The sequence below is a fragment of the Halichoeres trimaculatus genome, unplaced genomic scaffold, assembly GCF_033239565.1.
Source record: "Halichoeres trimaculatus isolate MK-OKI-2021-1 unplaced genomic scaffold, fHalTri1.1 fHalTri1_scaffold_16, whole genome shotgun sequence".
Lineage (NCBI taxonomy): Eukaryota > Metazoa > Chordata > Actinopteri > Labriformes > Labridae > Halichoeres > Halichoeres trimaculatus.
Window position 1 is genome coordinate 21,745,487 of NW_027437194.1, and position 27,792 is coordinate 21,773,278.

At 39.5% G+C, this 27,792-nt stretch overlaps 1 protein-coding gene across 2 annotated transcripts in view; it reads left to right on the forward strand.

Moving 5' to 3' along the window:
* Positions 1 to 27,792, forward strand: part of grin3a (glutamate receptor, ionotropic, N-methyl-D-aspartate 3A) — a 133,220-nt gene that overhangs the window by 51,506 nt on the left and 53,922 nt on the right. Inside the window, exon 1 of one of the 2 annotated variants that reach the window (XM_074691041.1) lies at positions 20,565 to 21,969. The exons of the other annotated variant lie outside the window; for it this stretch is intronic. Within the exon in view, the coding sequence (XP_074547142.1) occupies positions 21,223 to 21,969 (747 nt within the window). The 5' untranslated portion in view covers positions 20,565 to 21,222. Of the gene's footprint in view, positions 1 to 20,564; positions 21,970 to 27,792 lie in introns of those variants that run through there. 2 annotated transcript variants of the gene reach the window in all.

Genomic DNA, 27,792 nt, shown 5'->3' on the forward strand with positions numbered 1-27,792 from the left:
ACATCAACACATCCTTATGTAGTATTGATCTTTGTTGGGTCTCATAAGAAGACTGTGACCTGTCAATCCAGCACGACCAGTGTTGTATATCAAACAACAGTGCATCTGTTATGGCCATTGTATAGGCAAGGTTGTTGTTTTGGTGCTTAGTTTGTTTAGTTGTTGTTTTTGTAAAGACAAGTTTTTTATTTCATGTTGTTCTGTTAGTTTGTGTATACGTTAGGGGTAGGTATTGGCAAGCATCTCTCAATACAAATCACATGACGATACTTAGGTCCCAATGTGATATAATGTGATATTCTACACAATTAACTAAGAAAAAAATAGAGATGTTGTTTATGGAATTCAAAAAATTACTGAAAATTTAAAGGACCAGGGAAAACATTGATGTCTATGGCATACCCACTTGCTCAGCGCAACAAAACCCCACATTATCAAGTTTAGAAATTAAATATTTTAAATATACTTTGAGATTACATTTATTATACGATCTATTGGCAACATGCAGTGTAGTAGCTCTTTGGCGCCATCTACCACAGTCGAAGTACGGAAGTCAAGATTTCCGTCCAACTCGGCTAAAATAGGAATTTTTATTTTTACAAAAATATTGATATTAAGAGTTGAATTATCAATACTGTATCAGAGGTCGAAGTATTATGATATGTTGTTATATCGATAATTTTAACACCTCTAGTACATGTGCATTTTTACTTAAACCTTGGACCTGATGAAACACAAGAAGAAGCACTTTCCTGATACTGTTTCTTACATGAAATCCTAAAAGCAAATAAAATTTGAAAGTTTTGACCATTGAAAAAATAAATAAATGTATGCATGGCACAGCCCTGATCAGTAAATTTTGCATTGAATAAACTGGCAGTTGAAAGAAAAGGCAGATATTTCAACATACTGACTCTGTTTATGAAAGTAAACCTCTCCCCTACACACATGGTTTGAAAATGTGCTTGTGACTGCCCATCTCTTACCAATCAGGAAAATAAAGAGAGTCCTAGTTGAAGAGAGACAGATGCCAGGTGTTACTATGACAACTGTTTTGATAAATAGGCCTATCACACTGTGGCTGTGCACAGTGTGTACTTTTTCTCACGACCATAAAAGATTGCTCCAAAGCAGCTTTGGGTGCAGAGCAGCTGTGGAGTCTAACAGATTATAATTCTTGAAGAGAGATCTGATGCTCAACAAAGACCTATTTTCTGTAAATCAAGCTTTTATTTAATCAATTTAGCAGATTTCCCCATATCCCAGTCCTCCTTGAGAACCATGTTAACAGCTGGCAGTGTCAGAGTCGTTGAATTCAATGTAACCAGAGGAGCAAAATCTTCAGTTTTTGAAAGTCAGATGAAGATATTATGATGCTTTTATAATTACGAAAACAGATGAATGACAACACAATGCAGCTGTAGTTGAGTAGCAGAAAGCTGCATGGTTTCTTATTTTTAATGTAACATATCATACACCTGCATAGCAACATGTTTACAACCATGCAATTCCATGTTTCATATAAAACGCAATTGGGGAAATGGAATCCTTTTACACTGTAAATCAGATTACAGAAAACAATAATGTGACAGATCTATAGTGCTGTCAAATGCTTTTTGCTTTTTCTTTTGTTTATCCATTATTTATCCTTTTTTGTTTATTTTTTTGCAGGATCGTTTTTGAAGTCCTTAAAAAAAAGCTGAGGGCTCAGTGCCAAAGAATGATGTCTGAAAAATATCTGAAATCTTTGTCGGCAATGGTGTCTTCATATTGTTTACCTATGTATATTTTCTCTTTCTTTTTTGCCAATATTTTCTTGTTTTGGATAAAAAAAAGAATTCCCCTGTTGTTTATCCAAAATAAGAAAATAAGTCCCTGAAAATCAACCTTAGAAATTCAAAAAGCTGTTTTCTGCTTTTATATTTGAGTCATATTTCAAAAAAATAACCATGCACGTGCTTCGTTACTGTGAAATTCTGACCTAGAGGACAAACAGTAACAAAAGGCATGGAAAGAGACACGGTAAAAAGGAAGCTGTAAAATTGGCTCCAACAGTTCTTGCAAGGAGGCAGGTGTTGAGAGTAGTTTTTCTTTTTCTTTTTTTCTTCTGGCCAGGGAAGGCAATAACTGGAATGAAAGGTTTCCACCCTGAATTGGACGTGTATCAGCCACCATTGTAAACAAACACTCAGAGCTGTTTGGTTGGAGCAGTCGTTAACTGTGTTGAGATGACAGTGATGGATGACTCATCTGACAGCGTGTTCATTGTTCAGAAGATTGCTACCGTCTGTGTGGTATTTTCAAAACTTCATTTACTTAAGTGCGTATTAAAGTGGAATAAAGGGTTTATGCAAAGCATCCTTCTGTGTCATACCTGCTGACTGACACTTGAACAGCTCACTCATCTGTAAATGTCACTTGTCTTTTCTCTCATGTTGAGCAGTTTTACTCTAATAAGTGGTGAAGCTCGTGATTTTAATTAGATTTTTTTTTTTTTTTCACTGAAACCCTTGGATTGCTCTTAGTGACATAATCAGTTATTTGGGAAAAAATCTGAATGCAAAACTGATGGTTTCCTATTACTGCACCTTCCGCCATCAGGTCATAAATGTGTGGATCAGTGAATCTGATGAGTAGAGTAAAATCATTCCAAGTGGTCAGAAAAGCCCTTTTTTATTGTCATTAGTCTGGTTTACCATACCATTTCAAGATCATAAATTCACAAATATCCCTGGCAAAGAGCTTTTATTTTCAAAGGGAATAGTTACTGATGCTCTAACAATACTGTGTATACCTTGTCAGGGACCTAATCAACATGTTCTTATTAGATTTATCTTAAGCTAGTGCTTCAAGGTCATTATGTATTTTGAAATACCTGTGTACTTGATCCAGGGACGTGGCCACCAGGGTGGCACCAGCTACCCCTGGAATCTGGTGGGCCACCCTACCTGGCCACCCCCAGTGGAGCTGTCAATCGCTTAAAAACCTGAACCTCATAGACTATAAAAATACCAACTAGACATACTGGATGATTTTACCCTGTACGTTGGGCCTGATCTAATAAGATCCCCAAAAACGGGCAGTAAATTGCATGTACAAACTCAAACATTGCATATGCTTTTAGTGGGTGCGTTGCAAGTGATCTACTAAGACTTTTTGCGCAATTGATAACAGGCGCAAGCTGCCCTCTTTAAATGAGGATTTAGTGCGTGCTACTTGCTGTCAGCATGGAGAGTTTAGGAGAGCAGAGTGGCCATAAAGGAACAATGAAATTTAAAGCAATGGAGTTGGAGAAATCGAACGGGTAGGTTACAGGCTATAGTACAGGAGGTGAGAGCTGTGTCCAATGTGGTGCGCGCCCTCCACTGTGACACTCAGCCATTGTTGCGCACACAAGGCGGCTGGTTAGTGCTGAACATGACCATCAATGCCCTGGCAACAGTCATTCGGGGGAGGTCACTCAGTGGGAGTGGTCCTTCAAGTGAGCCACTGTCAAATAAAGAGGGAGGTTCATCTCCTGTGCTCTCCATTTATTACACACAGTTGGAGACCAGTGCAGCATATATGTCTCTACTATCTTTTATTTCTGACAGTCAGAAGGAATTGATACACGCATGGAAGATTCACTCTCATCCTTGTCTGTCATTGCACTTCTGCGTCCTTCATGCCATAATGGCCGCAGCTGTTTGTGTAAAATGCTGTGCCATTTTGCAGCTGTCTTTCAAACGTTCTACGTAGAGACGCAAAAACAGCAGTTAACAGTCTCAGGTTTGATTTATCACTCTGGGCACTAAATTATGACATTTGTATTTCCTCCCAGAACTTTGTGCATTAAGATGATCTGCATATATTCCACATATGAATGCAAATATGTCTTAAAATTGCAAGTGCTACTTTTCTTATTTGACCGATAGGTTAGTAAATCATCTTTGCACACACTATCAAGTTTGCATGTTTTTATACATGCAAAGTTTTAGTTGATCAGTGCCAATGTGTATTACTTGTGACAAATAAAAGCTGTTAAATTTTATTTCTTTATTTATTGGCTATGTAAATCATACCTGTGCTCTCTGTTTTTATAAAAAAAAATCTATGTATGGCAATTTTAAAGCAAAAGCTTTTTTTCAGTGTGCCACCTTGCTAGAGTCTGTGCCCCTACCTGGCCCCCTGAGAAAAAAAAAAAAACTAGATACACCCCAGACCTGATCATCCGCATTTCAATAAGACAAGTATGATCCCAAATATTTAGATCATTCTGCCTGATTTTGTTTTCGTTTGGTCATAGCCACCCAAATCTTTAAAGGTGATAACTTGTTTTTGGCCCTATCCACAGCATTTCTGATTTAAGTCAAATATCTGTAAAGAATTTATACTGATATCTAATTACAGTTTAGCCCTTTATTTATTGGTCAGGTTTGAGTTACATCATGCTCATGTAGTTTGTTACACTCCCTGTTGCCTTATTAGAATAAGGTAATTTAGTTGCCTTCCAGACAGCTTACACAGCTTACATGCAGCTTATCTTTCAAAAAGCTCCCTCCTGTTGTTTACCTTGTGGTTTGACTGCTTTCCAGAGCACCTCTGTGAGGAAGAATAAATCGGTTTATTTTGTGTCATTGGCTTAGAGTCATTCACCTGAGACACTGAGATGGCCGAGGAAACTCAATAACTCAGATGGGAGAAACCATAAAGCTTTGATCATTCAGATTTATTGATTGGGGAGTCTGTCTAATGACATTTGTCTGTGTCTGTATGGAGACTTGATTGTGACTGAGAAACTCTTTGCTGCATCTAAGATAAGGGAGAAAGAAAAAAAATTAAATCCATCTAAGTAGAAAGGCAGTTGCTCACTGTCCCAGAGTATGTAAATTTAGTCTTTTTTTGTGTCATTTGTCTATCAGGAAAGAGAGCATGTAACATATTGCACACATGGTGCCTAAAACATTCAAATGATTTTTAGTGAATGTTTTGGTTTTACTCAGTGTACCACTGATTACATATCACTGTGTATGGGGGCATAATCTCAGACAGCTGTGCTGGTTTTTAGCTGATGGGACAGTGCTTATTGTCAATGAGAATCCATCTGGATAAACATCCCATCATTAAAACAGTTAGATCATGTGTCATGGTCAGATGCAGTAGTAGAAAATGACCCCTCCCCCACACATACACACACACACACACACACACACACACACACAAACACACGCTACCTCACATGAACACACTGGTGCTGCTGATAGAGCACATTCTAATGGCAATTACTCAGACACATATGCCATCACATCTGTCCAATCCAAACCTCTTTCACAAAAAGTCAATACAACAATAAACCAGGGTCTAAAATCCGACACTGTACGATTTGACGACACTTGGACTATTGCTTCACATTTTTGGATGACTGTGTTTTTGTGCAAACATATCAAAACAAATTTATATGCTGTTATTAAAAAAAAAAGATCAATCAAAAGTCTGTGCTTTCCTCCAGCAAAATTGGCTCGTATGCAATCTTCTCATATTGTTTTATTGAGCTTTTTTAATTCAAGGTCGTAACTGCTGAAAAACAGTTAAAGCGTATTCAAATTCAAAAGAGCTTAATTAGCAGCGCAGGCATTCACAATCTTACTTTGGGATGTTCTTAATCAAAAACCGAGGAGGTGTACTTGTGGTCTAGCTTCAAGCTACAGTGACTTAATATCTTTAATTTTATAGAAAATGTCTTTAAATTACTCGCTTATCTGTAAACACAGAATGCTCCAGCCAGTGCCAGTTTCGTCTGAGATCTCCAGTTTCTTTCCTTTCATGGACACACTCCCTTGTCAGGTGATTGACTTCTGTGCATCCTCAGGCCATGGTCCAGTTCTGTTCCCTGGTACTGGTGATCTGGATTTGTCTTTGACTTCACCTCTTCGGCCTGCTCATGATATACTGACCTTCCTTCTTTGGTCAGCAGGTCAAAATAAAACATAGCATAACAAAGCCTGATTGCTTGCCAAACTGTGTGCACATGTGTCTCATTCATCACAAATAATTAAAGGAAGCAATAATAAGATAACTAAATGAAATAAGTGACAGACACACATTTACAGTTAAAATATTGGCTGAACAGCTCTGAAAACAAACCTAAGTAGAGAAAATAACAGACCCCATGTGTCTAGCATGGACAGTATTGGGTGTTTCAAGCTGAGCACTGAGCTGGCTCCAGCTCCATCTCTCTGTTATGACAAGCAATCTATCATCTGCACCATCACCTGGGTTTCACCAGGTTCATCCCCATCCCCATGTATATGCTTTTTATTTCATCTTTGCTTTCATTAAACCTGAAAGCTGATTTTTCACACTTTGTCTTTTTGAAATTCATAAAACTAAGAGCAAAAGAGAAGGTTTCATCTTTATCTTGAAGAGGTTATTTTGCTTCTTAAGTAAGAAAAAAAGACACAAAGTCTATGGTATATACAGAATTTGTTTTGTTTTTCAGCAGGTGATGGTCTACAGAGATTTTAGAGCAGCAAGTTTAAGGGTTCAACAGTGAGAGTGATTCTTATAAATATTTCTTCTTTCTTGACAATGAAACTCCACCAAGCCTTTGTGGTTTGTTGGATCATTTCAAACTTTCTACTTGAAAGAGTTTCCTCGTCCCATGTTTTCTCTCCCCATCTCTCTTCCATTCCTTTCATTTTCAGTCTCATTTTATTTATTTACAATGAACATGTTTGATCTTCTGTTGTTGCCTTCGAAGAATTTGTTTTGATCTGTCTATTAAATTGTATTTGAGAAAATTGTATCAATAAAAGTGTTGTTTTTTAGAAATAGAATGCACAAAAACTTTCAGATATGCACAGTCTGGTTGTTTTTTATTTTGTTGTTTTTTTCACCAAAAAACACATTACACACAAGCATCTCTGCATATGGTTTCCTTCTTAGTTTGTGGGGTCATTAGCATTCCATTGAAAGGTAGAGCTTTGGCATTTTTGAAACGTCAGCACAAGATTAGCATCACAGGGATGATAGCTTTTGGTCTGTGTCAATATTAGCATTCTCTTGTCTCTGCCGGTGTCTCTGGATAAATGAAATTGAACATGAGCTGGTATAATAAGCATCTCATTGAGATGAGTGAGGGGTATTGATTATGTATTGATGATGTTTGCAGAAGCAATTACCTAACACAGTATGGATCACAGCGTGACATGTAGGATGAGACTGCAGATTCTGAGTGCTTGACTTGAATCCATTACAAACGTCTGATTAACCATGGTGTTAGGAACCTGAACGAGAAACAGTCCCTAAAAAGGAGCAGTCGACTGTTGCAGCAAAACAAATTTCCTTCTCCCTTCTTTTGGATCTGTGCAGTGAAGTGGTGACACTAATGTCATGGGGAAGACAAAGATGCAACAACTTTTGATCCCCTCTCTTCATAAACAGTAAATAGCGTTTCTCACACCATAAGATAAAAACCACAAACAAAACACAACAGTTATATAAGATCAAGAAGAAAACGTTTATTACTTCAAACCAAAAAAAAAAAAGTTTTATAGAAAGTTTAGTTCAGTCTAACAGAAACTTCAAATTGTGATACTCTGCCTTTTTTTTAAAGGCTGAGTTGTCAAGTCAAAAGTAATATGCACAGATGGAATTAGAGATCACTGAAGTATTTCGGCTTTGGGCCACTACCCAGTACACAGGTGCAGCTTATCAGACTGATGTCACCAAGCAACCACATCACAAAAGTCAGCAGGGCACTTTTGGTGTGTGCAATTTTGCAACAGATCTGTGGAGGAAACTGAATCAAAGAAGTCAACACTGAAGACGTGTCCTTGCTTTTCATTTCAGACCAGTCGTAGGCCAAGGACTGGCTCGGCACTAAACAAATTTAAGCAAAATCAAAGTCCCAGTGAGGGCCCTCTAAATGAAAAAGTCTCACTTCTAGAGATAAGCTTGATCGTAATCCACAATCTAAAATGAGATTATATAGAGACCAATATAAGTTATTATCAAGTGGTATTTCTCAGTATCTATGGTTGGGTTGTCTAGGACTAGATTAATTATGGTGAGTAGAGGTCTCTGTAACAACAAATTGTTGTGATAATGTTGATTCCAACCCACAGTCAGCAGTTATTCTGCAGTGGTCTGTTCAAACTTGAGAGTCTATCAATAAAATAAAGAGTGAGTTTATGTTAGCCCTGCTTGGTGAGGTTGGAGTTAGTAGATGAGCACTGGAAGGACAAGAGGAGCCGTGGACAAGTCATAGAGCACTAGACTGTGAGTGGCGCTAGATATAGTCAGGCAAAGTTAGCTTGTTGACATCTTTCAAACAAAAGCACTACATGACTGTTGATGAATTAATTACTTGTCACTTTGTAGCCCAATAAAAAGTTTTCTGGAATAAAGTTGAGTAATCTTAAAAAGAAAATCTGCACCCTTCATTTGCTTTAAAACAAACTTGTGCTTTGGTAGAAGGTCCCAACCTCACGACACTGGGTTCTAGTGCTCATGGGAAATGGAGTCCTGGAGTAACATTAACTTTTCCAGATAGCACTCACAGCCCCTTGAAGTCCCTGATTTGCTACCCTCAATGACCTGTGAGACATGACCTGATTCGGGGTTTGTAGTGACACTACTTGTATAAGTATCGGTGTTTGGTGTCATTAAACTACTTTATCAACAGTGTTGGAGTCTCCCCAAACTGGGGTTGTACATGAATAACATGTTGACTTTTTAAGCAGACTGGGAAGTGTCATCAGCCAGATGTTGCACACTTTTGTTGCTCAGGATCATGCAAAAAGTAAACACCAGTCTTTCCCAAGCAAAGTGGAAACAGACCATAGGACACAATGTCAACTGTCCTCCATATGTGTTTATCTTCTGAACTCTTGTTTTATTACCAGACCCTCTGTGAGATCTCATTACTTTGAAATCATTACAACAAACTTTAGGTGTGTGGTGAAGCAGTCATAGAATGGTTGAGTGATGTAGTGAAGTATGTGATCTCCAAGGTTTTTTTTTTAATTGGTTCAGATTTAAAAGTCATCTAGTGTTCGATCAGTCTTGCTGTCACTGGGAACTATAGGTTTGTTTTTTTTTATCTTTATTGTTAAATTTGTTGATTTTGATTAAATCATAGTGAATGCTTGAGTTAAGACAGGGGAGACTGCTGTTATTGAGCACTGTGGATGATACAATTATGCATACACTATGACGGATTTTGAAATACTAGGTGCTCTACAGAAGTAAACTCTCTGGAGGTAGTTTCATTTATCATCAACAAGCTGGACGGGCACGAAAGGCTCCATACATATGAGTGGCACCAGTCCAGCGCTGTCAAACACTAGTCTGGTTATAACTGTCAGGTAGCATGGACGTATATTGGAGGCTCAATATATGATTGAACAACAGATCATATCAACAGACGCTTCCTTCAAGGTTAATCCCGTCTTCATTTTCAGGCCCCTGAGCAACTACTAACCAACAAAGATTCCTATTTTTCAATATAATTAACCTTAGTTAAACCAGGAGAAAACCACAATGACATCAAAAATCTCAGTTTCAAAAGCTTCCTGGCCAAGGCAGCAACAGTGAAAAGTATTAGCTTTTCATTACTTTGATATTATAATTCAGTATTGTAAAAAAATTCAACATTATAAAATAAAGCAACAAATCACTATTAAAAAATAACGTACTAATGAGGTATCACTTTATAATGTGTTAATTTCTTATTTCTGGCTTGGCAACACTTTACATGTTGACATGGACTAAAAATGTTTTGACACCAAGTAATAGTGAGTTTAAGCAAGGGCGTAGGTTTACATAGGGACGGTAGGGACATAACACTACCAACTTTTCAGGAGGCACAAATTGTCCCCACCAAATTTTAAGCAACTTTTTGCATTATATAATGAGTTCAGTTATATAGGGAATTTAGATTGTCTTCCCATATGTTGTAAGGATAGAATTGACGCTTCCGTTATTAAGTGAATTATTTTCATAATGTTCAGACTCAAATTTACCCCTTTTCACTCGCTGAATGTGCCGGTCTATTTTTTTTTCCTCAAACGCACATTAGATTGGCTATGGACTCCGCCCCCGACACACACACACACACACACACACACACGTACACGCACACTCACTCAGCCCCGACAGAAATACGTGTCGACTCGACAACATGCCGCCTCCTTCGAAGAGGAGGGATATTAGAAGTTTTTTCGGCTAGCAGCAGACACTGTAAGTAATGTAAAAAGACGTCAGTGTTGTGGAGGTGGGGAACACGTACCACTAAATTTGCTACTGAAAGTCCGACCTGCAGCAGAGTTAGCATACTGCGCATGCGCAGTACTCTCCGTAGAGCCGACTCCTTTCTTTGAGAGGCAAGCGTAAACAAAGTCTTCGTCAGTTCAGAGGTCAGTACAGCCACACAGCGCTGTCTGGAGTGACACAGACTTCAGCAGATCATCGATATCAACCCGGAGCGGACTATGATGGAATAGTGGTGAAAAACACAAGTTTTTGGATGATTAATGCAGTTTTAGGAGCGGTGCTGTCTATGAGTTTGGCTGTGCTTGTGGTCAAAAGCAGTAGTGTTTTACCTGAAGGAAGGCTCCATTTTTATCTATTTTTGTTATTCTCTGACTAAGACATTTTTTCATTTATTTTTAATTTATTTATTAGACAGACAATGTTGAGTGGTCTTAAGACAAATGTTGTTGTTTTTTTGCATTCAGTTAAAAGATTATTAACACGTTTGTATTGTGTATGTTAATATAATTTTAAGTTATGTTCAAATATTGCAATTTAAATTTGCTAATAAAATCCAGACATTTATTCTGGAAGTTTTCAAAATTTTTCTTTAGTAGTTTTTGAAAATAAAGGTTTGAATCGAAAGGTGTATCAGGTGAACCAATACACATGAAAGTTAGTATAAGTCAATACAGATTTATTTTGCATTGATCATTTAGCCTACCAATTAATTAGGTTCATATTAGAGAGAAATGTAGTTTGGTCTTATTAATGTCCCGTCCCCAGCAAAAAGTGTTGCATGCAGGTTATGCTGTTATATTGTCCCTACCAATGTTGAGACCAAACCTACGCCCTTGAGTTTAAGTGTGCCAATGGTTGCAATTAACTTTTGAAAATCTACAGCTAACAGGGAATAAAAAAATAAAAAAAAACAATGTTTCACAGTCCAGGATATGAAGACAACTATTGCAATGGAGTATCTCTCAGTTGCTATTAAACTTAATGCAGAAATGATTTAAATATGGTTCTCTGTGTTTGAATGTTCAACTTTTGTATAAACCTATGAATGAACTACCTAAACCTAAAGTTTTCTGAAAACTGTATTTGGCAGATTGTTTGGTGGAGGGCAGTTTCCTCCTTTAGAAGAGCTTGTGTCTCAGGTACAGTGAAATCTGGAAGGGCAGGAAAGATTGCAAGGGCAAGAAATGGGTCGCAGCACAATTGCCCGGCTGGGCCTTATTCTACTTTCACAGACAATCTTTGACTCCACTCAGCCTCTCAAACATCCTTGCAGTGTAAATGAATATGAGGAAATGAATCATTGTGCTCATTTCTGTCTAGCCCTAATCTACCACTTTGCCCCTGCAGCAGTCAAATCAAAGAGCTTTAAACCATCTCCTCCAGCCTTTTAACTTCCCTCACAACCCAGCCTGCTGAGAAGTGATACTAATGTTTTTGAAAATATGCTGAAAATATTACAGCTGATTTGAACTTAATTTTTCTCCCACATGATAGCATTTTAAGTCCAAGCATGACTTCAGTAATGAGCAGATCCGTTGAGTCTTGTGGATCAGAGTTTGGTGTCATTTCCTGCCAAGCTGCATACATCAATAAAAGAGAATCCATTCAACCTTTCAGTGTCATTAACAGCAGGAACTTAAATGTATAGAAGCAGTTCAGTTTTCCTGTCAACTGGCTTTTATAATTGCTGTCAGTGTTCTTGTGCCCACATTGTGTTTTGTTTCTTTGTCTGAAATAAACACTCTGTTAAAGATGGATTAGGGGGTGGGAGTTAAAATAGAGGCAACAGTCAAAACAAAACAGAACCGAGCAGATGACAACCACAGGACTCATTCCCTCCCCAGCCCTGGGTCTGTGTGGCACCCTGCTGTCCTTTGGGTGACCAGCTGAAAATAAGGGTATTGTTCTCTTCTGCCATATCTGGATTGTATAATCTGGGGCAGTGGCCCAAAGAGAGATTGAGGCAGGCTGCTTGTGTGAGGGATAAAAGGGCTTTGAAGGGAAGGGCTGTTGTACTTTAACACTGATGAGAAATCCACATAAAACTGTAGTTTCTTCCTCATGTTATTGTTTATTTGACCAAACATGACCCACTCAGGGGAAATGTATGGTCAGCCCGCGGTCAAAGCAGAGGTGCATTGAGCCGCTTCCAGTTGACATTACCACAAGCTACGTAACCCTGCTCATTACCCAGTTCACTAAATAAACAAACAAGGTGACGTTAAGTATTGATCTTGAATCATCACCAGAATCCCCCTCCATGTATCACATCACTCCTGTCCTTCAGCAGCTTCACCGGCTCCTGCTCAAACACCGTATCAGTTTAAAGATTCTTCTCCTCACGTCCAGGGCTCCTCCATGACTCTCTGAACTCCTGCACATCAACACAACCACCCGCTCTCTCAGGTCATCCTCTTATACTCACCTCACTGCACCTCTTCTTTGCCTCACCACCATGGGGTCCAGAGCTTTTAGCTGCTCTGCCCCCATTTTTACAGCTCCCTCCCATCAGACATCCCTAACATTTACTCTCTCAGCATTCAAATCCAATCTTAAATCAAATCTTATTAAACTTGTATATTCACTGTGATTTCCATTCACCAAACCTCTGCACACATTGATTTAATGCACTGAAATTATCTGGTTAAACATATTGATTTATTACTGCACTGTTCTTCGATTTTAACTCTGCCATGAAGTCCTCTAAAAGTCCTCTGGATAGTGCTGTCTTAAAGCAGAGTCAAAGCAGAAATTTGTGTTACAACATATCCTTATCAATTCATCATTTTATTTTTTACACAATGTTTTCTTAGTAGTAGGCATTTAAATGCTTTCAAATGCTATTATTTGATTCATTATGTGCAATACATAATGTACATCCTTGGGTGATAAAAGATACAACTAGGAGGATTTGTTTTTATTGCGCTCCCTCGCCACCTTGTGGCCTGGAGTCTCCGCACACTGTCGTAAATGACTTTTAGTGAGGAGTATGCTTGTTTTGAAATTAAATGAATCAAAACAAATTTTCTTTGTTCAAGACTATACTTTTTACTGGATACAACACGCTGGGGTAAGGGACTTACCAGTGCAGTCATGGTAGCAGCTGACTATGAATGGCGACATTGGCAGCCCAGTGCTCCGACGTATCTGCAGGCTAATGTGACAACAAGTTAACACCTTCATTCTGTAAGTAGTTTAGCTGCAGTTTATATTTATTGCAGCTGGCCGCCCTCTGAGACATGTCCGTAATGTGTAATGTTGGTAAATCCTGGTTAGCTAATGTTTGGCTAATTAGCCTTTAGCTCGGGCTGTATCACTCCAATTTATCTTTCTTCTGCTCTTTTGTCCTTTTTCTGTCTGACAGTTAGGCTCCTGTGTCCACCATCACTACAAAATTAGTCATAGAAATTGTTTTTAAGCAGAGATACAGCACAGATATCTCTTCGCACTACGAAACTTCGTCAGCTGGAGTGGTGCTGTCATAAGCCGCGTTTCCACCAAGCAGTCCGGGTCGGTTCGTCTCGGTACGGTGCGCTTTTAGCGGCGTTTCCACAGACTCATCCCCGGACGGATCCCTAAAAACCGAGACGAGCCGCCCCACTTTTTTGGGACCCTTTCGTATGGGTGCCAGACTGAACCGATCCGCTCTCGGGAGGTGGAGCTACAACAGTGCAGACTGTTGATTGGTCAAAAGAATCGTCACTTACCCCGACAGCGGCTGCATTTCTCCTGGTGGCACACAGACTTCTCTGAAACAAAGCTCGAATGCACTTTGTAACAGAGACTTACATGAAAATCACAGAGAGGATGAAATGCTGCATGTCTTCCATCCGTGCTCTTTGTTTACTGTGTCGCGTTTTCTTCTTTGTTGGATTTAATCGCGGGGTAAGCTGCTACGGCGTCGCGCTATTGTTTACCAGCTGTGGCTTCCGGCATGCGGCTTACACGCCGCCCACCACGAGAGGGCACAGTTTGCTGTGGAAACGCAAACGGGATGAGACTTAACTGTCCCAAACCGTCCTAAACCGTACTGAACCGACCCGTACTGCTTGGTGGAAACGCAGCTATAGAGACCTAGGCGTGCCGTGAATCAATCCAGTCCTGGTCAACCCCAGCTGGAAGCTAAGAAGTAGCAATTCAATTTAACCTGTAACCAGCAATAATGCTACTGATGATCTCATTTCAAAGTGTGTATTACTATCAGGAATGTATCTAGAAGAGAGACTTTTCAAGATCACTTTCAAATTCCTCACGGCCCCTTTAACTGATGCCTGCCAATTAAATTTGTAGCTGAAAAAAGCATTAAACTGAAAAAATACACAAGGATGAGCTTGTAATAACAAACATTTCATTTCTTGTATTTTCATGTGAGATCATGTCTCCAGGTTGAGTTGTTTTTATTTTCTCCTTAATGTTTTTTGTCTTGTGGTGTTTTATCCTGTTACTCACGCTTGTCTTTCATTTCAGGTCGATTGACTTCCTGCCCCTCTGTGTCTTCACTTCCCTGATTACCCATAATGTGCCTCACCTGTGTCTCGTTATCTCCACTCCTTGTGTGTATTTAAGCCCAGCCTTGTCCTCTGTCCGTGCCAGTTCCTCTTGTTCATTTTTGTCAGCTGCCCAGCAGTTTTTCCCTCATGTGACCCTCTTGTGTTTTTGAACCCTGCTTAGATTTCAGACTTCTTCTTTTCCCAACATTTATTGGATACCTTTGCCTGTTTAATTGCCGACCTGTGGACCGAACCTTGGATTGATTAAACTGACTTTGAACCTTCTGCCTGATTCCTGAGTCCTGTCTTTTGGGTCCAATTTCTGGTGCAGCGTTACAGGTGACCTTGGCAGAGCAGTGCTGTTAGATTTGAAGACACAGGTTGGTTGATTGAGTGAAAATACATCAGTCTGTTATTTATTCCTTTCAGTCTGTTCACTTCTGGGGATAGGGTGTAACAGAAAATCTCAGACTGCTCATTTTTGCACTGAAGTGTAATTTCTATTGGATGAACTTCATTGCTCAGTGCATGTCTAATTATGAATTTTCTGACAAACAACAAAAATCTCTCGTTCTGCTGCTTTATATCACCACCACCTGCCTGGCTTGCTTGGCTAAATCACATTATTTGAGCCTAACAAGGAAGGAGAACAGCAAAGAAGAGTGTATTTGTGAGTTTGTGTTCATGATTTCTTACTAAATATTTATACATCTTTCTGGTGAAAACAATTATATTGTTCTTCTGAACAGTAACTGAATTTCAAGAAAACAATCAGAAAGCAAGAAAAAAAATCGCATTAAAAGTTAATTCAGCAGCTGGAAGCTGTAACAACAGACTGCTGAGGGGATTAAATAATTAAAAAGGAAGTTTGCTTAACTGGCTGGAGTGTAGCAAAGCTTTCATGCAAACCAGAGAATAACAGGTGTCAGTGTTCAGTCATTTTAAAACAGAACATTGTTTCTCACTTGTTCCAAAGTTACAAAGTCAAACTCATCGCATGAACATGAATGTTTTATCTTACCACAGTCCTACAGCACAGGTCTTAATCTTTAATTATACTCTTCAAGTTGATGCATCTCAATCACTGTGATAAGATGCGTGTCTGGGGCCTTCAACCTTGATATATGTTTTATTTTTGCCTTCACATTTCATTCGCTCATTGTCCTTGCTGCTGGAGAGAGAACTGAACCATGAAAGAATTTGCTTGGCATGTGTAAGGGTCATTGACTCTGCAGGGTGGCTATACTGCAAGCAGACAGCTGATAGACATGCAGACAGGCTGTGAGGGAGGGAGGGACACAGGGCCACAGACTGACAGACTGTTACGTGATGATGCTGACAGAGGAAGAGGACAGAAAGGTGGGAAGATCAGCAGGGAAAAGACAGGTGAAGGGAACGATCGGCAAATAAGACAAACAAAACAAATACACAGGGACATGTACTGTTACACAACTTGACAAAGGGTCGGGGGATATTTAGACCAGGACAAAAGAGGGTTGACCTCTCAGTGTTTAAACCAGGCAGACAGACACACAGGCAGACACATCAGCATTTAGAAAAAAAGAAGTAAGTTTGTCAAACAAAACAAAACAAAAAAAGGGGTAAAAGAAAAACAGGCATCTTACATGTTACATCTTGACTTGGCCTCTCCGACTTCTCGGAGGAAAAAAATACAGCATAATTAACTAAAAGCATTAAAAAAGCACAAGAATGTTGAATTCATTTTAAGGGACTTGTTTATATTGTTGGGTAATTGTTAATAATATGGTAAATTAAGTTATCGAACTCAGGTTGAAATATGACTTAGCCTTCATTTATGGCTGCAGTCTGCTAATCCTAATAGTAGATTTAAGAATTCAGTAACCAAACAACCAAAGAGACTTTTTGTCACAGAATTGAACTCATTTGATCATCATTTTCAGTTTAACCTTAATATATAATTATACCTATCCGACACCAAATCCCACAAAATTTATTGGGCTGTGTTTCATTTAGATTTAAAAAAAAAGAAATAAAAGAATAATAATAATAATAACTGAATGGTTTCAAATCATTTGATAAATGATGTTGATGTTAAAAAGAACTAAAAAAAAGTGGGTTTTTGTTGAAACAAAACAAAATAAAAATGTTTTGTTTCATAAAATACATTATATCACATTGTTTCGAGACATCAAATACAATCTGAATACAGAATCTGAATACAGGGATCTGATAAAAGCTTTCTGTGACTGGAGTCATAGAAATTGTCTCCTACTGAACACCTCAAAAACAAAGGAAATGATTGTGGATTTCCGAAAGTCTGGGCTCTGCCATCAGCCAGTTAACATCCATGGGGTGGACGTGGAGGTGGTGCCAACCTACAAATATCTTGGTGTACATCTGGACAACAAGTTGGACTGGTCCCTTAATACAGATGCACTCTTTAAGAAGGGGCAGAGCCGTCTCTTTTTCTTAAGGAAGCTCAGATCAATTGATGTCTGTGGAAAGCTGCTGCAGATGTTTTATCAGTCCGTGGTAGCCAGTGCTCTGTTTTATGGTGCAGTCTGCTGGGGAAATAGTTTAAAGCAGAAGGACAAGAGGCGACTGGAAAAACTGGTGAAGAGAGCTAGCTCTGTGGTTGGATCCAGTTTGGACTCACTGGAGGCTGTGGTGGAAAGGTATACACAGAAGAAAGTGGAGGCCATCATCCGTCACTCTGATCACCCACTTCACAACATCATAGTCCAGAGGATCAGCAGCAGGGGACGCCTTACCTCTGTGCGCTGCAGGACCGAGAGGTTCCGAAGATCATTCCTCCCTGCAGCCATCAGAGTGTACAATTCTCTGCTTGGAAGAGTGCCCAAACAACTTGAATTTCCCTCCGGGGATTAATAAAGTATGACTTATCTTATCTTATCTTATCTTATCACATTTCTGAGTTTTGAAAGTGCCATGTCGACTATTGGCTGACAAAGATATTCAGTCGCTCATCAGTTTTGGCTCTTTTTTTGTTGTATTTCTCAGTTTGTGGTGTACCGAATGTTTTCAGTGAGGGGACAAGTTGGGTTGCGGCCTCTTATTTTATGGAGCCACTGTGGTTTGGCATTGTCTTGCTGAAATTTGCAAAGTCTCTGAAAAAAAATGGCCTCAGCATCGATGTTGCCTTCTTAGTCAGCTGGCCCTTAGGCACCCCCATGCCACTGAAAAGAGAGGCTCAATGTTTCTTGATTATGTTTATTTATTAATTCCTCTTTGCATGTAGCACTTTTAACTTAAATTGGTGTTTGACTTACACATAGAAACAGACAACGATTTACACTCATTTACTGATTTACTCATTTACTTACATGTACAAATAAACTAGAGCTGAAAACTGACCTGACGAGCAATTTTTTTGGACTGTAGCAGGAAGCTGTAGTAGTTGGAGAGAAACTGGTACAAGTTTAAAGTTTACATAAAGTCTTTAAAAAGTTGGACTTATAGGCTGAGCCTATGCAAACACTGCCTGCTCGTAAAGCAGTAATGTTTTAAAAACTGCACATTTTAAAAGTATGTTTGAACAAAAATCATGTTTTGTTGTTTAAGCTAGCGTTCAGTATATGTCCATTCAGTGATTCGTTCATCAACCCAAATCTGATTGAATTTAACAAATGTTGCTCCTCATGTTAAACACTGCTGTGTGATTAAAATGCATTTAATTTATAACAAAGCCTTTAACTAACTTGACTAATTTGTTTAATCAATTCCAACTTATAAATATACATGCATATTTAAAATAAGGGTTTTAATGATTTTAAAGGTTTCAATCTGATTTATCACTATTTGTGTCCTAACTCTTTTGAATTATGGGATATATTTATAGGCTACTGATACACATCATGTTATATAAGCTTTATAAGTGCAATGTAATGAGGATGATAAGGTCACTTATGACATTTGAACCAAGAAACCATTATTCTGGTGAATTATTTGATCTATTTATTTACCTGAAGGGAGAGCTTACAAAAAATGTGTACAAGAGTTGGTTTCAAAGTAAGACTCCCAAAATCAAACCACCTTTGATGCAGTAAAACAAGAAATACTAAACCCCTCTCTTTAAAAATTTGTACTCAACCCCAAAAAATGTCTTTTTTTTTTTTTACCTGTAAGACTGATAAAGTGACGACTAAAGAAATAATATGGAACAGCTCAAAGAAGCACTTTTTTACCCAACAACTATGATGACTCTGTTAGAGATCCCCTATCAAATCTCACCTTGACATAACACTCAAAGCAATTTACTGCTCTTTTGTTCATCATCTTCACCAGTAAAATGTCTCTTTTGTATTTGTAATACCCTGGATTCTTCAAAAAGACTGTCTCTGTTGGATCACGTTTCATTCACCACATTCTGTCCTCATTTACCTCAGTCTGTTCTCACAGCTTTGATTTCTACACCTCGTCTCTTGACATGTACACCTGCTTCTCCTCTACCCCCTTGTCCTCCTGTCTTCCACCCTTCACCCCCTCCCCTTATTGCCATCTTAAGCTTCTGTGCTCCTCTTACCTCTCCATCACCCCAGCTTCTTTCTTAACCTTCCCCCTGGTCCCTCCTCCCCCTCTTCAATTTCTCCCCCTCTCTTTTTTTCTTCCTGTCCATGTTCCTTTGAGGTCATGCTGTATCTGATCAATCGGGGTCATTGATCTACCGATATCCTGGCAAGGCTCTTATTTCTTGACAGACCATTTACCAATCATTAATCTAGATCAGACAATTAACCTATCATTAATCTGGGTTGCTATTTTAACTGAGGCTGCTGATTTGGTCAATGGTGACCTCTGGCCTGTGAGTTACCACAGCAACACGAGGCCCGTCAGTTAAAGGTTCAGCCTTCAGCGGTTGTTAATGATCTAATCAGGAGTAGGCAGATATGATTAAATCAAACAATCCCATTGAGAGCAAGTGAGTGTTGGATGTTGGTTTAAATAAACACACACCGCATCACATTTGAATGATGCATGAAAAATTAGTCTAATACTTCAAACTGATGCAGTGTAATAAGCTCTTCTTTACTTTAATTATCTAAGTCAAAGAGCATTCTGTTTTAGTCTGTATATATATATATATATATATATATATATATATATATATATATATATATATATATATATATATATTATATATATACACACACACACAATGTACACAGCCTATCTTGCAACACAGAAAGTCAGGTGGTATTCACATGAGTTAAAACAATCTAGCCTCTCTATATTGTAAATACTAAATCTTTTTTTCTTTTTTTAGACTGGGAGTTGTTAAGCTTTTGCTGTGACTGAAACATGCAACAGAGGTGATGATCTGTCTCTGTGGTTGTTTTCTAGGCCAGGATGACGTCCTGGATTGCCTTAGACTAACAGGCTTAAAGGTGTTATATGCAAACATAATTCCATCAGACAACTTCCATGGTTATGCAACTATCAGCACAGGTTAAAAAATGACCGTAAACCTGAATGAAAGCACCTCTTTAAAAATAACTACAAAAAAAAGCAGTATATAATCTGAAATTTTCACACCCGGTTAAAAATGGGTGACAATCTTGATTCAGGCAGTTTGAAGTTTATGGTGTGTTTTTAAATAGGTAAAGTGATCCATCTATCTATCTATCTATCTATCTATCTATCTATCTATCTATCTATCTATCTATCTATCTATCTATCTATCTATCTATCTATCTATGTTTGTGTATTTCTGTATGAACTCTTGCCTCTGCTTAATTAACGGGGTGGTGTGGGGGGCAGTGAGGACAGGGTTAAATCTCATTGGAACGTGCGCAGAAGACCGCACTGTGGTGCTGGAGGTCTCGCCGGTACAAGTGTCTTCACGCGGGTTGACTCGAGCCAAGCAGCGCGCGCGCTCTGGAGAGGTTCTACCTTGCTTGTTAAACAGGGGGAAAAAACATTTTGTCTCCTTTTTCTTCATCTCGAGTAACGTGACGGAGTGCCGCTCACTTGGCACCTGCGCTGGGTGATGATGGATTTATTTTCATTCGAAGCCATCAGATGTTTCCAGTGGTGGATTTTCCCTGTTTTGGAATGTGTTTGATGCGCATTAACCCCTTTACCGACAAACTCCACTCTTGGCTCGCTTTCTTTCCCATTCTTCCACTGGAATTCGGGGATATTAACTGTTTGATTCCACGACCTATTTAGTCAGCATAAAGCTTGAATGATGAAAATCTTTTGAGATGAAAAACAGCACTTTTCAGGATTTCTACATAGCCAGCGCGTGGCTCGTGCCTAATCTCGCGCCTCAGCAGCCTGTTGTCTGTGTCCGCAGAGGAACGCACAACTTTGCCTCGAGCTGGAGCTGGAGCTGGGGCTGCAGCCGTTCTGAGTGGCGCACCCTGAGGGCCACCTGGAGAGGGGGATCAGCGGGGCGGCCCCGGCGTTCGGCCGTTTTGTGGTTGGACGGGGCATCCGGTGCAGCTGTGGAGCACGGAAGGTGAAGACGGTGCTGATGATGATGATGAATGGCCCGGCAGCTCGAGCTGGCACATGGATCTCGCCACCAGTTTGTTTATTATTGTGCGCTCTAGTCGTACTCCCGCCGTGCGCTCACTCGCACCCTCAGCCGTGCCAGGTGTTAAAACGGATCGGCCACACGTTTCGGGTCGGGGCTCTGCACGTTCAACCTCGATTGCTTTCCGCCTTTACTGGAAGCGGCTCTGAGAATTGGGATACGGATCGAGGTTTGATAGGGAGCGGAGAGCGTCGGGTGGAGTTGGGGAAGCAGGTAAAAACAAGTGTCAGTGCACCTGGATATGGAAGTCTCAGAACTAGGGGGACCATTAATAGTCAGCGGGGGACCAGCAGGAGTAAAAACCAGGCAAGGCAGCGGGAGGAGAACACAGCAAATGAAAACCGCGTGTTCGCACCCCGAGACTCGGTCCTGCTTGCTGTAGAGGCTCTCAACCGGGCTGGATTGCTGCCATTCAATTTGTCCCTGGAGCTCGTCATGGCCGTGGGGTCTGGTCTCGGCAAGCTGCCCGCATTCTCCTCCTCCTCCTCTGTGGGCAGCCCCGAGGACGAAGATCCCCTGTCTTTTGTGGAGAGCGTGTGTCACACCGTTGTCGTGCAGGGGGTTTCCGCCATGATTGCCTTTCCACGGAACCGGGATGAGTTAGTCAAGTTGGAGTTCGTCTCGCTTGCGCTTCAGGTGCCAGTCGTCAGCGTGGTGCAGAAGGAGTTTACGCGCCACAGCGAGGTAAAGAGAAAAAGATGATGAAGGGAAAAGGGTCACTCAGTTTTTTAACTCCTCCTGCTGTTTACTGTCAGTGAGAGTACTTTGTCATACAGCTGTAATGAAGCGTGTTGGTCCAGATGTACTGGATGATATAGAGACTCATCTTTATTTAAAGTAAAGATCAGGTTACCAAACATCACGTGCACACCAGGCTTTATTACAGAACCACAGAAAAGATTCATTTAGGGAATAAGATACATCTCAGCTTAAAAAAATAAAATAATAATAAAAATAATGATGATATGTAAGGCCTACTTCTTAAAGTGCCAGTATCCACTTTTAAGTGTACAGGACAGAAGCTAGAGGACCTCCAATCTTTTAGTTTGTTTTATGGAAAGCCCTGTGCATCAGCAAGAACTTGACCTGTACAAATCAATGAAAACATGCTCTGTTTACATTCAGAACGACTTTTAAATATTTGACCTACTCCAGGGGTGAGTGCACACTTCACTTTCAAGGAGTCAACCAAAGTCACTCGTATAGAGAATATCAAAGGCCTTTCCATATAAAATTAAGGCAGTTGCATTTTCTTAGCTCACCATACCTGTTCTGACTCTACTAATAGGTGCCATCTATGTCTTTTGTCAGCTGCCTGTTTGCTAATTGCCAGAGCTCTAACCAAAAAGAAGAATACATTATACTTGTTTGTTTGACAATTTTCCTCACAGAGATTCAGGCCTTCCAACCAAACCAGACTGTTTCTTAAAACAAACATTCCTGATCAACTCTACATGTATTAATGAGAAATGTTAGAAAGCTACATCAAGGTTTTTCATTTTAGGTAAAGATTTCCCTCCTGTTTAATGAAATCAACCTTGACTGCTGGCAGAAGAGTCTGATTCAATCAGCTTAAAGCTGAAAAGCTGCTTTTGTCACAAATACACCGACTGAAGATTATCTGCAGAGTTTGCAGCTGAAATGAAATGGAGAGGGAAGAAGTTTACATCTGAAATTAATGACTGACGTGATTATCTTTCAATAATTTGTCCGTGGATTGGAGCCTGCAGAGAGTGTGTGTGTGTGTGTGTGTGTGTGTGTGTGTGTGTGTGTGTGTGTGTGTGTGTGTGTGTGTGTGTGTGTGTGTGTGTGTGTGTGTGTGTGTGTGTGTGTGTAAATTCTGTGAATGTTTGGAGTTGGAAAGAGTATACAGAGAGAAACATCTCAAGTAGGGACGAGTGGAGACACTCGCAGAGACAAATAAAATGACTGAGGGTAGCGATACACTTTTAAACCCTTTTAATTAAGTGGCACAATTAGGGCAAGCACTGCATATCAATCTGAATGTGTGTGAGTGTGTGTGCATGATCTCACACGTAACAGACACAGCCATCTTTGGTAGGGGCAAAGAGCAGCACTGTTTTTTTTCTCTTCTCTTTTTAACTCACGGAGACACACACATCCAAACCATTAGTTAGACTGACAGGCTCTGGGATTCCTGCCACCTACTGAGCTATGCTTATTTGTGTGTGTGTGTGTGTGTGTGTGTGTGTGTGTGTGTGTGTGTGTGTGTGTGTGTGTGTGTGTGTGTGTGTGTGTGTGTGTTCAGAGTAATATCTAATTTCCTGCTTGGTGAACAAGGAAGCTTTTAGCTATTTAGGGCAAGCAGGTGTCAAAAGTCCAAAGCAATGCAATAACAAGTGTAGGTGAAGCAGACAATCTAAAAAACAAAGACCATGTCGGTGGATGTACAGATGGACAACAACATGGATGGATGGAAAGGCAGAAAAAAAGACATGCATGCAACAAAATTTGCTGCTCACATTTGTGACTTTTGGAAAATGGCTTAACTCCCCCCTGACTCAGATGAGTTTTGCCAGTAAATCCTGACTGTAGACCCGAGGCAATTTCTCTACCACATATTTTTCAAGCTGTCAAACCTTTCTTTAAAGTCTTTTCTACATTTTATTAGTTTTAATTTCACCTTTTCTGACCTTTCCCTTGTTTCATCTTTTGCTCCTACAATTTAAAGGACAATAACTGAGGGACATATGATGAGAATATACAGTGCATCCAGAAAATATCCTCAGCACTTCCCTTTTCCACATTATGCTGTGTAACAGCCTCGTTCCAAAATAGAATAAATTATTTTCCTTTTCCTCAAAATTCTACACATAAAACAAAACAAAAAGAAATCACATGTACATAAATATTCACAACCTTTGCTCAATACTTTGTAGATGCACCGTTAGCAGCAGTCACATACACATCTATCTTTGGGCAGTGTGGCCCAGTCCTCTTTGCAGCACTTCTCAAACTCCATCAGATTGTATAGGGAGCATCCAAGGTCAAACGCGCTCTTGAGCACGTTTTCCTCCAGGGTGTCTCTGAACATCGCTGTATTCATCCTTCCCTCATTCCTGACCTGTCTCCCAGTCTTGCATCCCCGCAGCATGTTGCTGCCACCACCATGCTTCACTGTAGGGATGATATTGTCCAGGTGATGAGCGGTGCCTGGTTTCCTCCAAACATGACGCCTGGCATTCTCGCCAAAGAGTTCAGTCTTTGTCTCATCAGACCAAAGAATTCACTTTCTCATGGTCTGAGAGTCCTTCAGGAGCCTTTTAGAAAACTCCAGCTGGGCTGCCATGAGCCTGTTCCAGAGGACTGACCATTTTACCATACAGATCTTACCATACAGTCTTTCTGGACGATTCTCCTCTCTCCACAGAGGACTGGTGGACGAGTGGCTATCAGGTTCTTGGTCACCTCCCTGACTGAGGCCCTTCTCCCAGAATTGCTCACTTTAGTAAAGCAGCCAAGTGAAGGAAGTCCCAGTGGTTCTGGACTTCTTCAATTCACAGATGATGAAGGTCACTGTGCTCATTGGGACCTTCAAAGCAGCAGAAATTCTTCTAGACCCTTCCCCAGATTTGTGCCCCGAAACAATCCTGTCATGGAGTTCATGCTTGGTTTGTCCTCTGGCATGCATCCTCACCTGTTGGACATTATAAATGTTTGCCTTCCCAAATCATGTCCACTCACCTGAATTTACCACAGATGGACTCCAATAAGCTGTAGGAACATCTCAAGGATAATCAGTGAACACAGGATGCACCTGAGCTCAACTCTGAGCTTCTTGACAAAGGCTGTGAATACTTATGAACACTTTTTTAAATAAATTTGCAAAATTGAACAAAAAGAAAAAATTCTAACATTGTCATTAAAGTGGGGGCATGTGAAAACTGAGTCTGTATCCATAAAAGTGTGGAAAAAGTGAAGTGCTCTAACTACTTTCTGGATGCACTGTATACAGTGCTTAACAAACTTATTAGACCACCATCCAGTGTAAAGTGTTTGCCCCCACTGCTGTGAATAAACAGCGTCTAAATGACTACCAAAACAAATTTTATGCTTCTGTAATGGTTAATCCACCAGGATGTTAAGCTCTTTAATCAAAGTTGTATTTTTAATGCTACAATATAATCATCCTTGTTACCCACAAATTCTCAAATATACTGTTTTTTTTTTTTAAGTAGAAAAAAGCAAAGCACAGTATTACTTTTGATTGACAAATATAAGTCATTTACTAATGTTCCTGAACAGAGGAGTGTGTTTTAGTGGTTGTATGTTATTTTTGATAAATTTCAGACTTCTCAGAGAACTACAGTTTCCTGGCTGGTAACAAAAACATAAAACTAGTTTGAAACTCCTAACTTCTGTTCAAAATAGTAAAGCAAAGAATAATATCTGAAAAACAAAGACTCTGAGCTAAAGCACTCCATGATGCTGGGTGTTATTACTAATTTTTATGACAGATGGTCATAAAAATGAATATGTAAAACACTGTACATGCCCAGGTTTTAAGTCAGTGTAAGAAAAGAGTAGCTGTTCATGAAAACTGAGCACCCACACCAAAAGACAATCGTAATTTAATTTGAGTCCAGGTTGAATAAAGGGATTCTTAAAGCAGAGGTCAGTTATCTTTGATGAAAATGTAAATCAATGATTTTCCCTAAGAGCTTGCCAGATGTCAAGAAACAGCACTTTTCTGAGATGTGCAGGTGCTAGTCAATCCAATTATGTACACATGCTATTGCACAAAAAATGTGTAGGTATCCACATCCGATTTGAAGAGCATTTATAGAAACGTAGATGTTAACAGAATTGGAGGTTTGGGGTATTCAACATATTGATTAAAAACAGCTGTAAAACCTGAACAAATGTGCAGAGATCTTGAATACATATTCACATCACTTATCAAGTGTAGCTTCATAAATATCGTGGGACAACTGTTGATCAACTGACTGGTCACCCTAGAAGCTAATAAAAGGCAGTTTAAAAAATCCCCTCTTGGAAATGATGGGAAGTAAACATGAAAAGTGCCCTCTTGAAGCCCAGTGTGCAGGGAGGCATGTCAAAGTGCCCTCCAGTGTCTCCTCTCTGAGGCAATAACTTGATAAAGTGCCCTCCAGACTGCCCCTCCAGTGGTGAACAAGTCAGTGAGCTCCCATGAGGTTGCCCTTTGAAGTCCAGAACATGTGACGGGTCTCTGGAGTGCATCTAATAAGTATAATGTGAGAGTGAGACCTCTGTGCTGCTGGTGAGGGTAATTAAAATATAGTGACACTGAAAGGTGCTTTGCACTTGTGCCCTACAGGGCTGTTCCTCAAACAACCAGAGGCCTTAGTGGTTTAGAGTTTTTTTTTATTACTATTATTTAATTTTACATGGGTTAAATGTACAACTACATTGGTGTAACCAAGGCTGCAAAAATGTCTTAACAGGTCAGATACAAACTATAAGTTTTAAAACAAGTGGACAACCATTACTCTTCATAACACAAAACTGGCTTTGACACAACTGCTGACAGTTACTGTCCAGCAAGACATAAAAAATAAAGACCACTTGGCGTAAGTTGTCAAACTATTGTCAACAATCACAGCCATCCACTTAATTTAGAAGCGCTTATCAAAATAATTGAATGTCACAAACTAATTTTCTTTACTTGCTCATACAAAGTATTTGACAGATATCCCTCATTGGTAATTTAGGGATTAAAAATTGTTCTCTTAATAACAATGTTTGCAAAATCCCATTCATATTAAAAAAAAAAAAAAAGAAAATCAGCCTTTGTGTTTTTGAGGTTTGGAAATGATGTGGAGAGGATGGATTAAACTGGGACCAGATTTTTCAGAATGTTATTAGATTGAAATATAACAATCTGCATTAGTAATTTGATCATAATAAACCGATTATGTCAATAAAGACTCCATACTTGGTCTTTAAATTTACAAGGAAAAATGATTAAAAAAACACATGTGCTGAGATTTTCAAAAATTAACCTATCATTTTCTTTCCACATGAGCTTATGAATGAATTCACTTCGATACTTAGGATATGGGTGTAATTACTTTGTGTTCCAATCATACATCCAGAGATACAGGCAAATGCTATGACTTTGCTTCAAGAGGAAGTCAGTGCACTAATGTATCTGTAAATAAAGCCAGCAGTGAGATATGAAGAGGTATGTTATTGTTGTTCCCTGTGAAAGGAACGATACTTAAACTGACCAGATCATCCATGATTTTAGATAATTCATATTTTATTGTTTTCAAAATATATAGCTGTCAATCATTTAGGACAGTGTTACTCTTAAAATGTGGGAAGGATCTTGAAAAGAGACCTCTCCTTACCAGAAATAACGAAATGCCAGAAAACTGACGTATAGATTGACGACATAAACATGTTTCTCGGGCTATGGAAGTCACTGATAATCACTGATAAATATCTGTACAGATAGTACATGAAAGCAGTCTCTTCCTGTATGCCACAGTTAAAATGTAT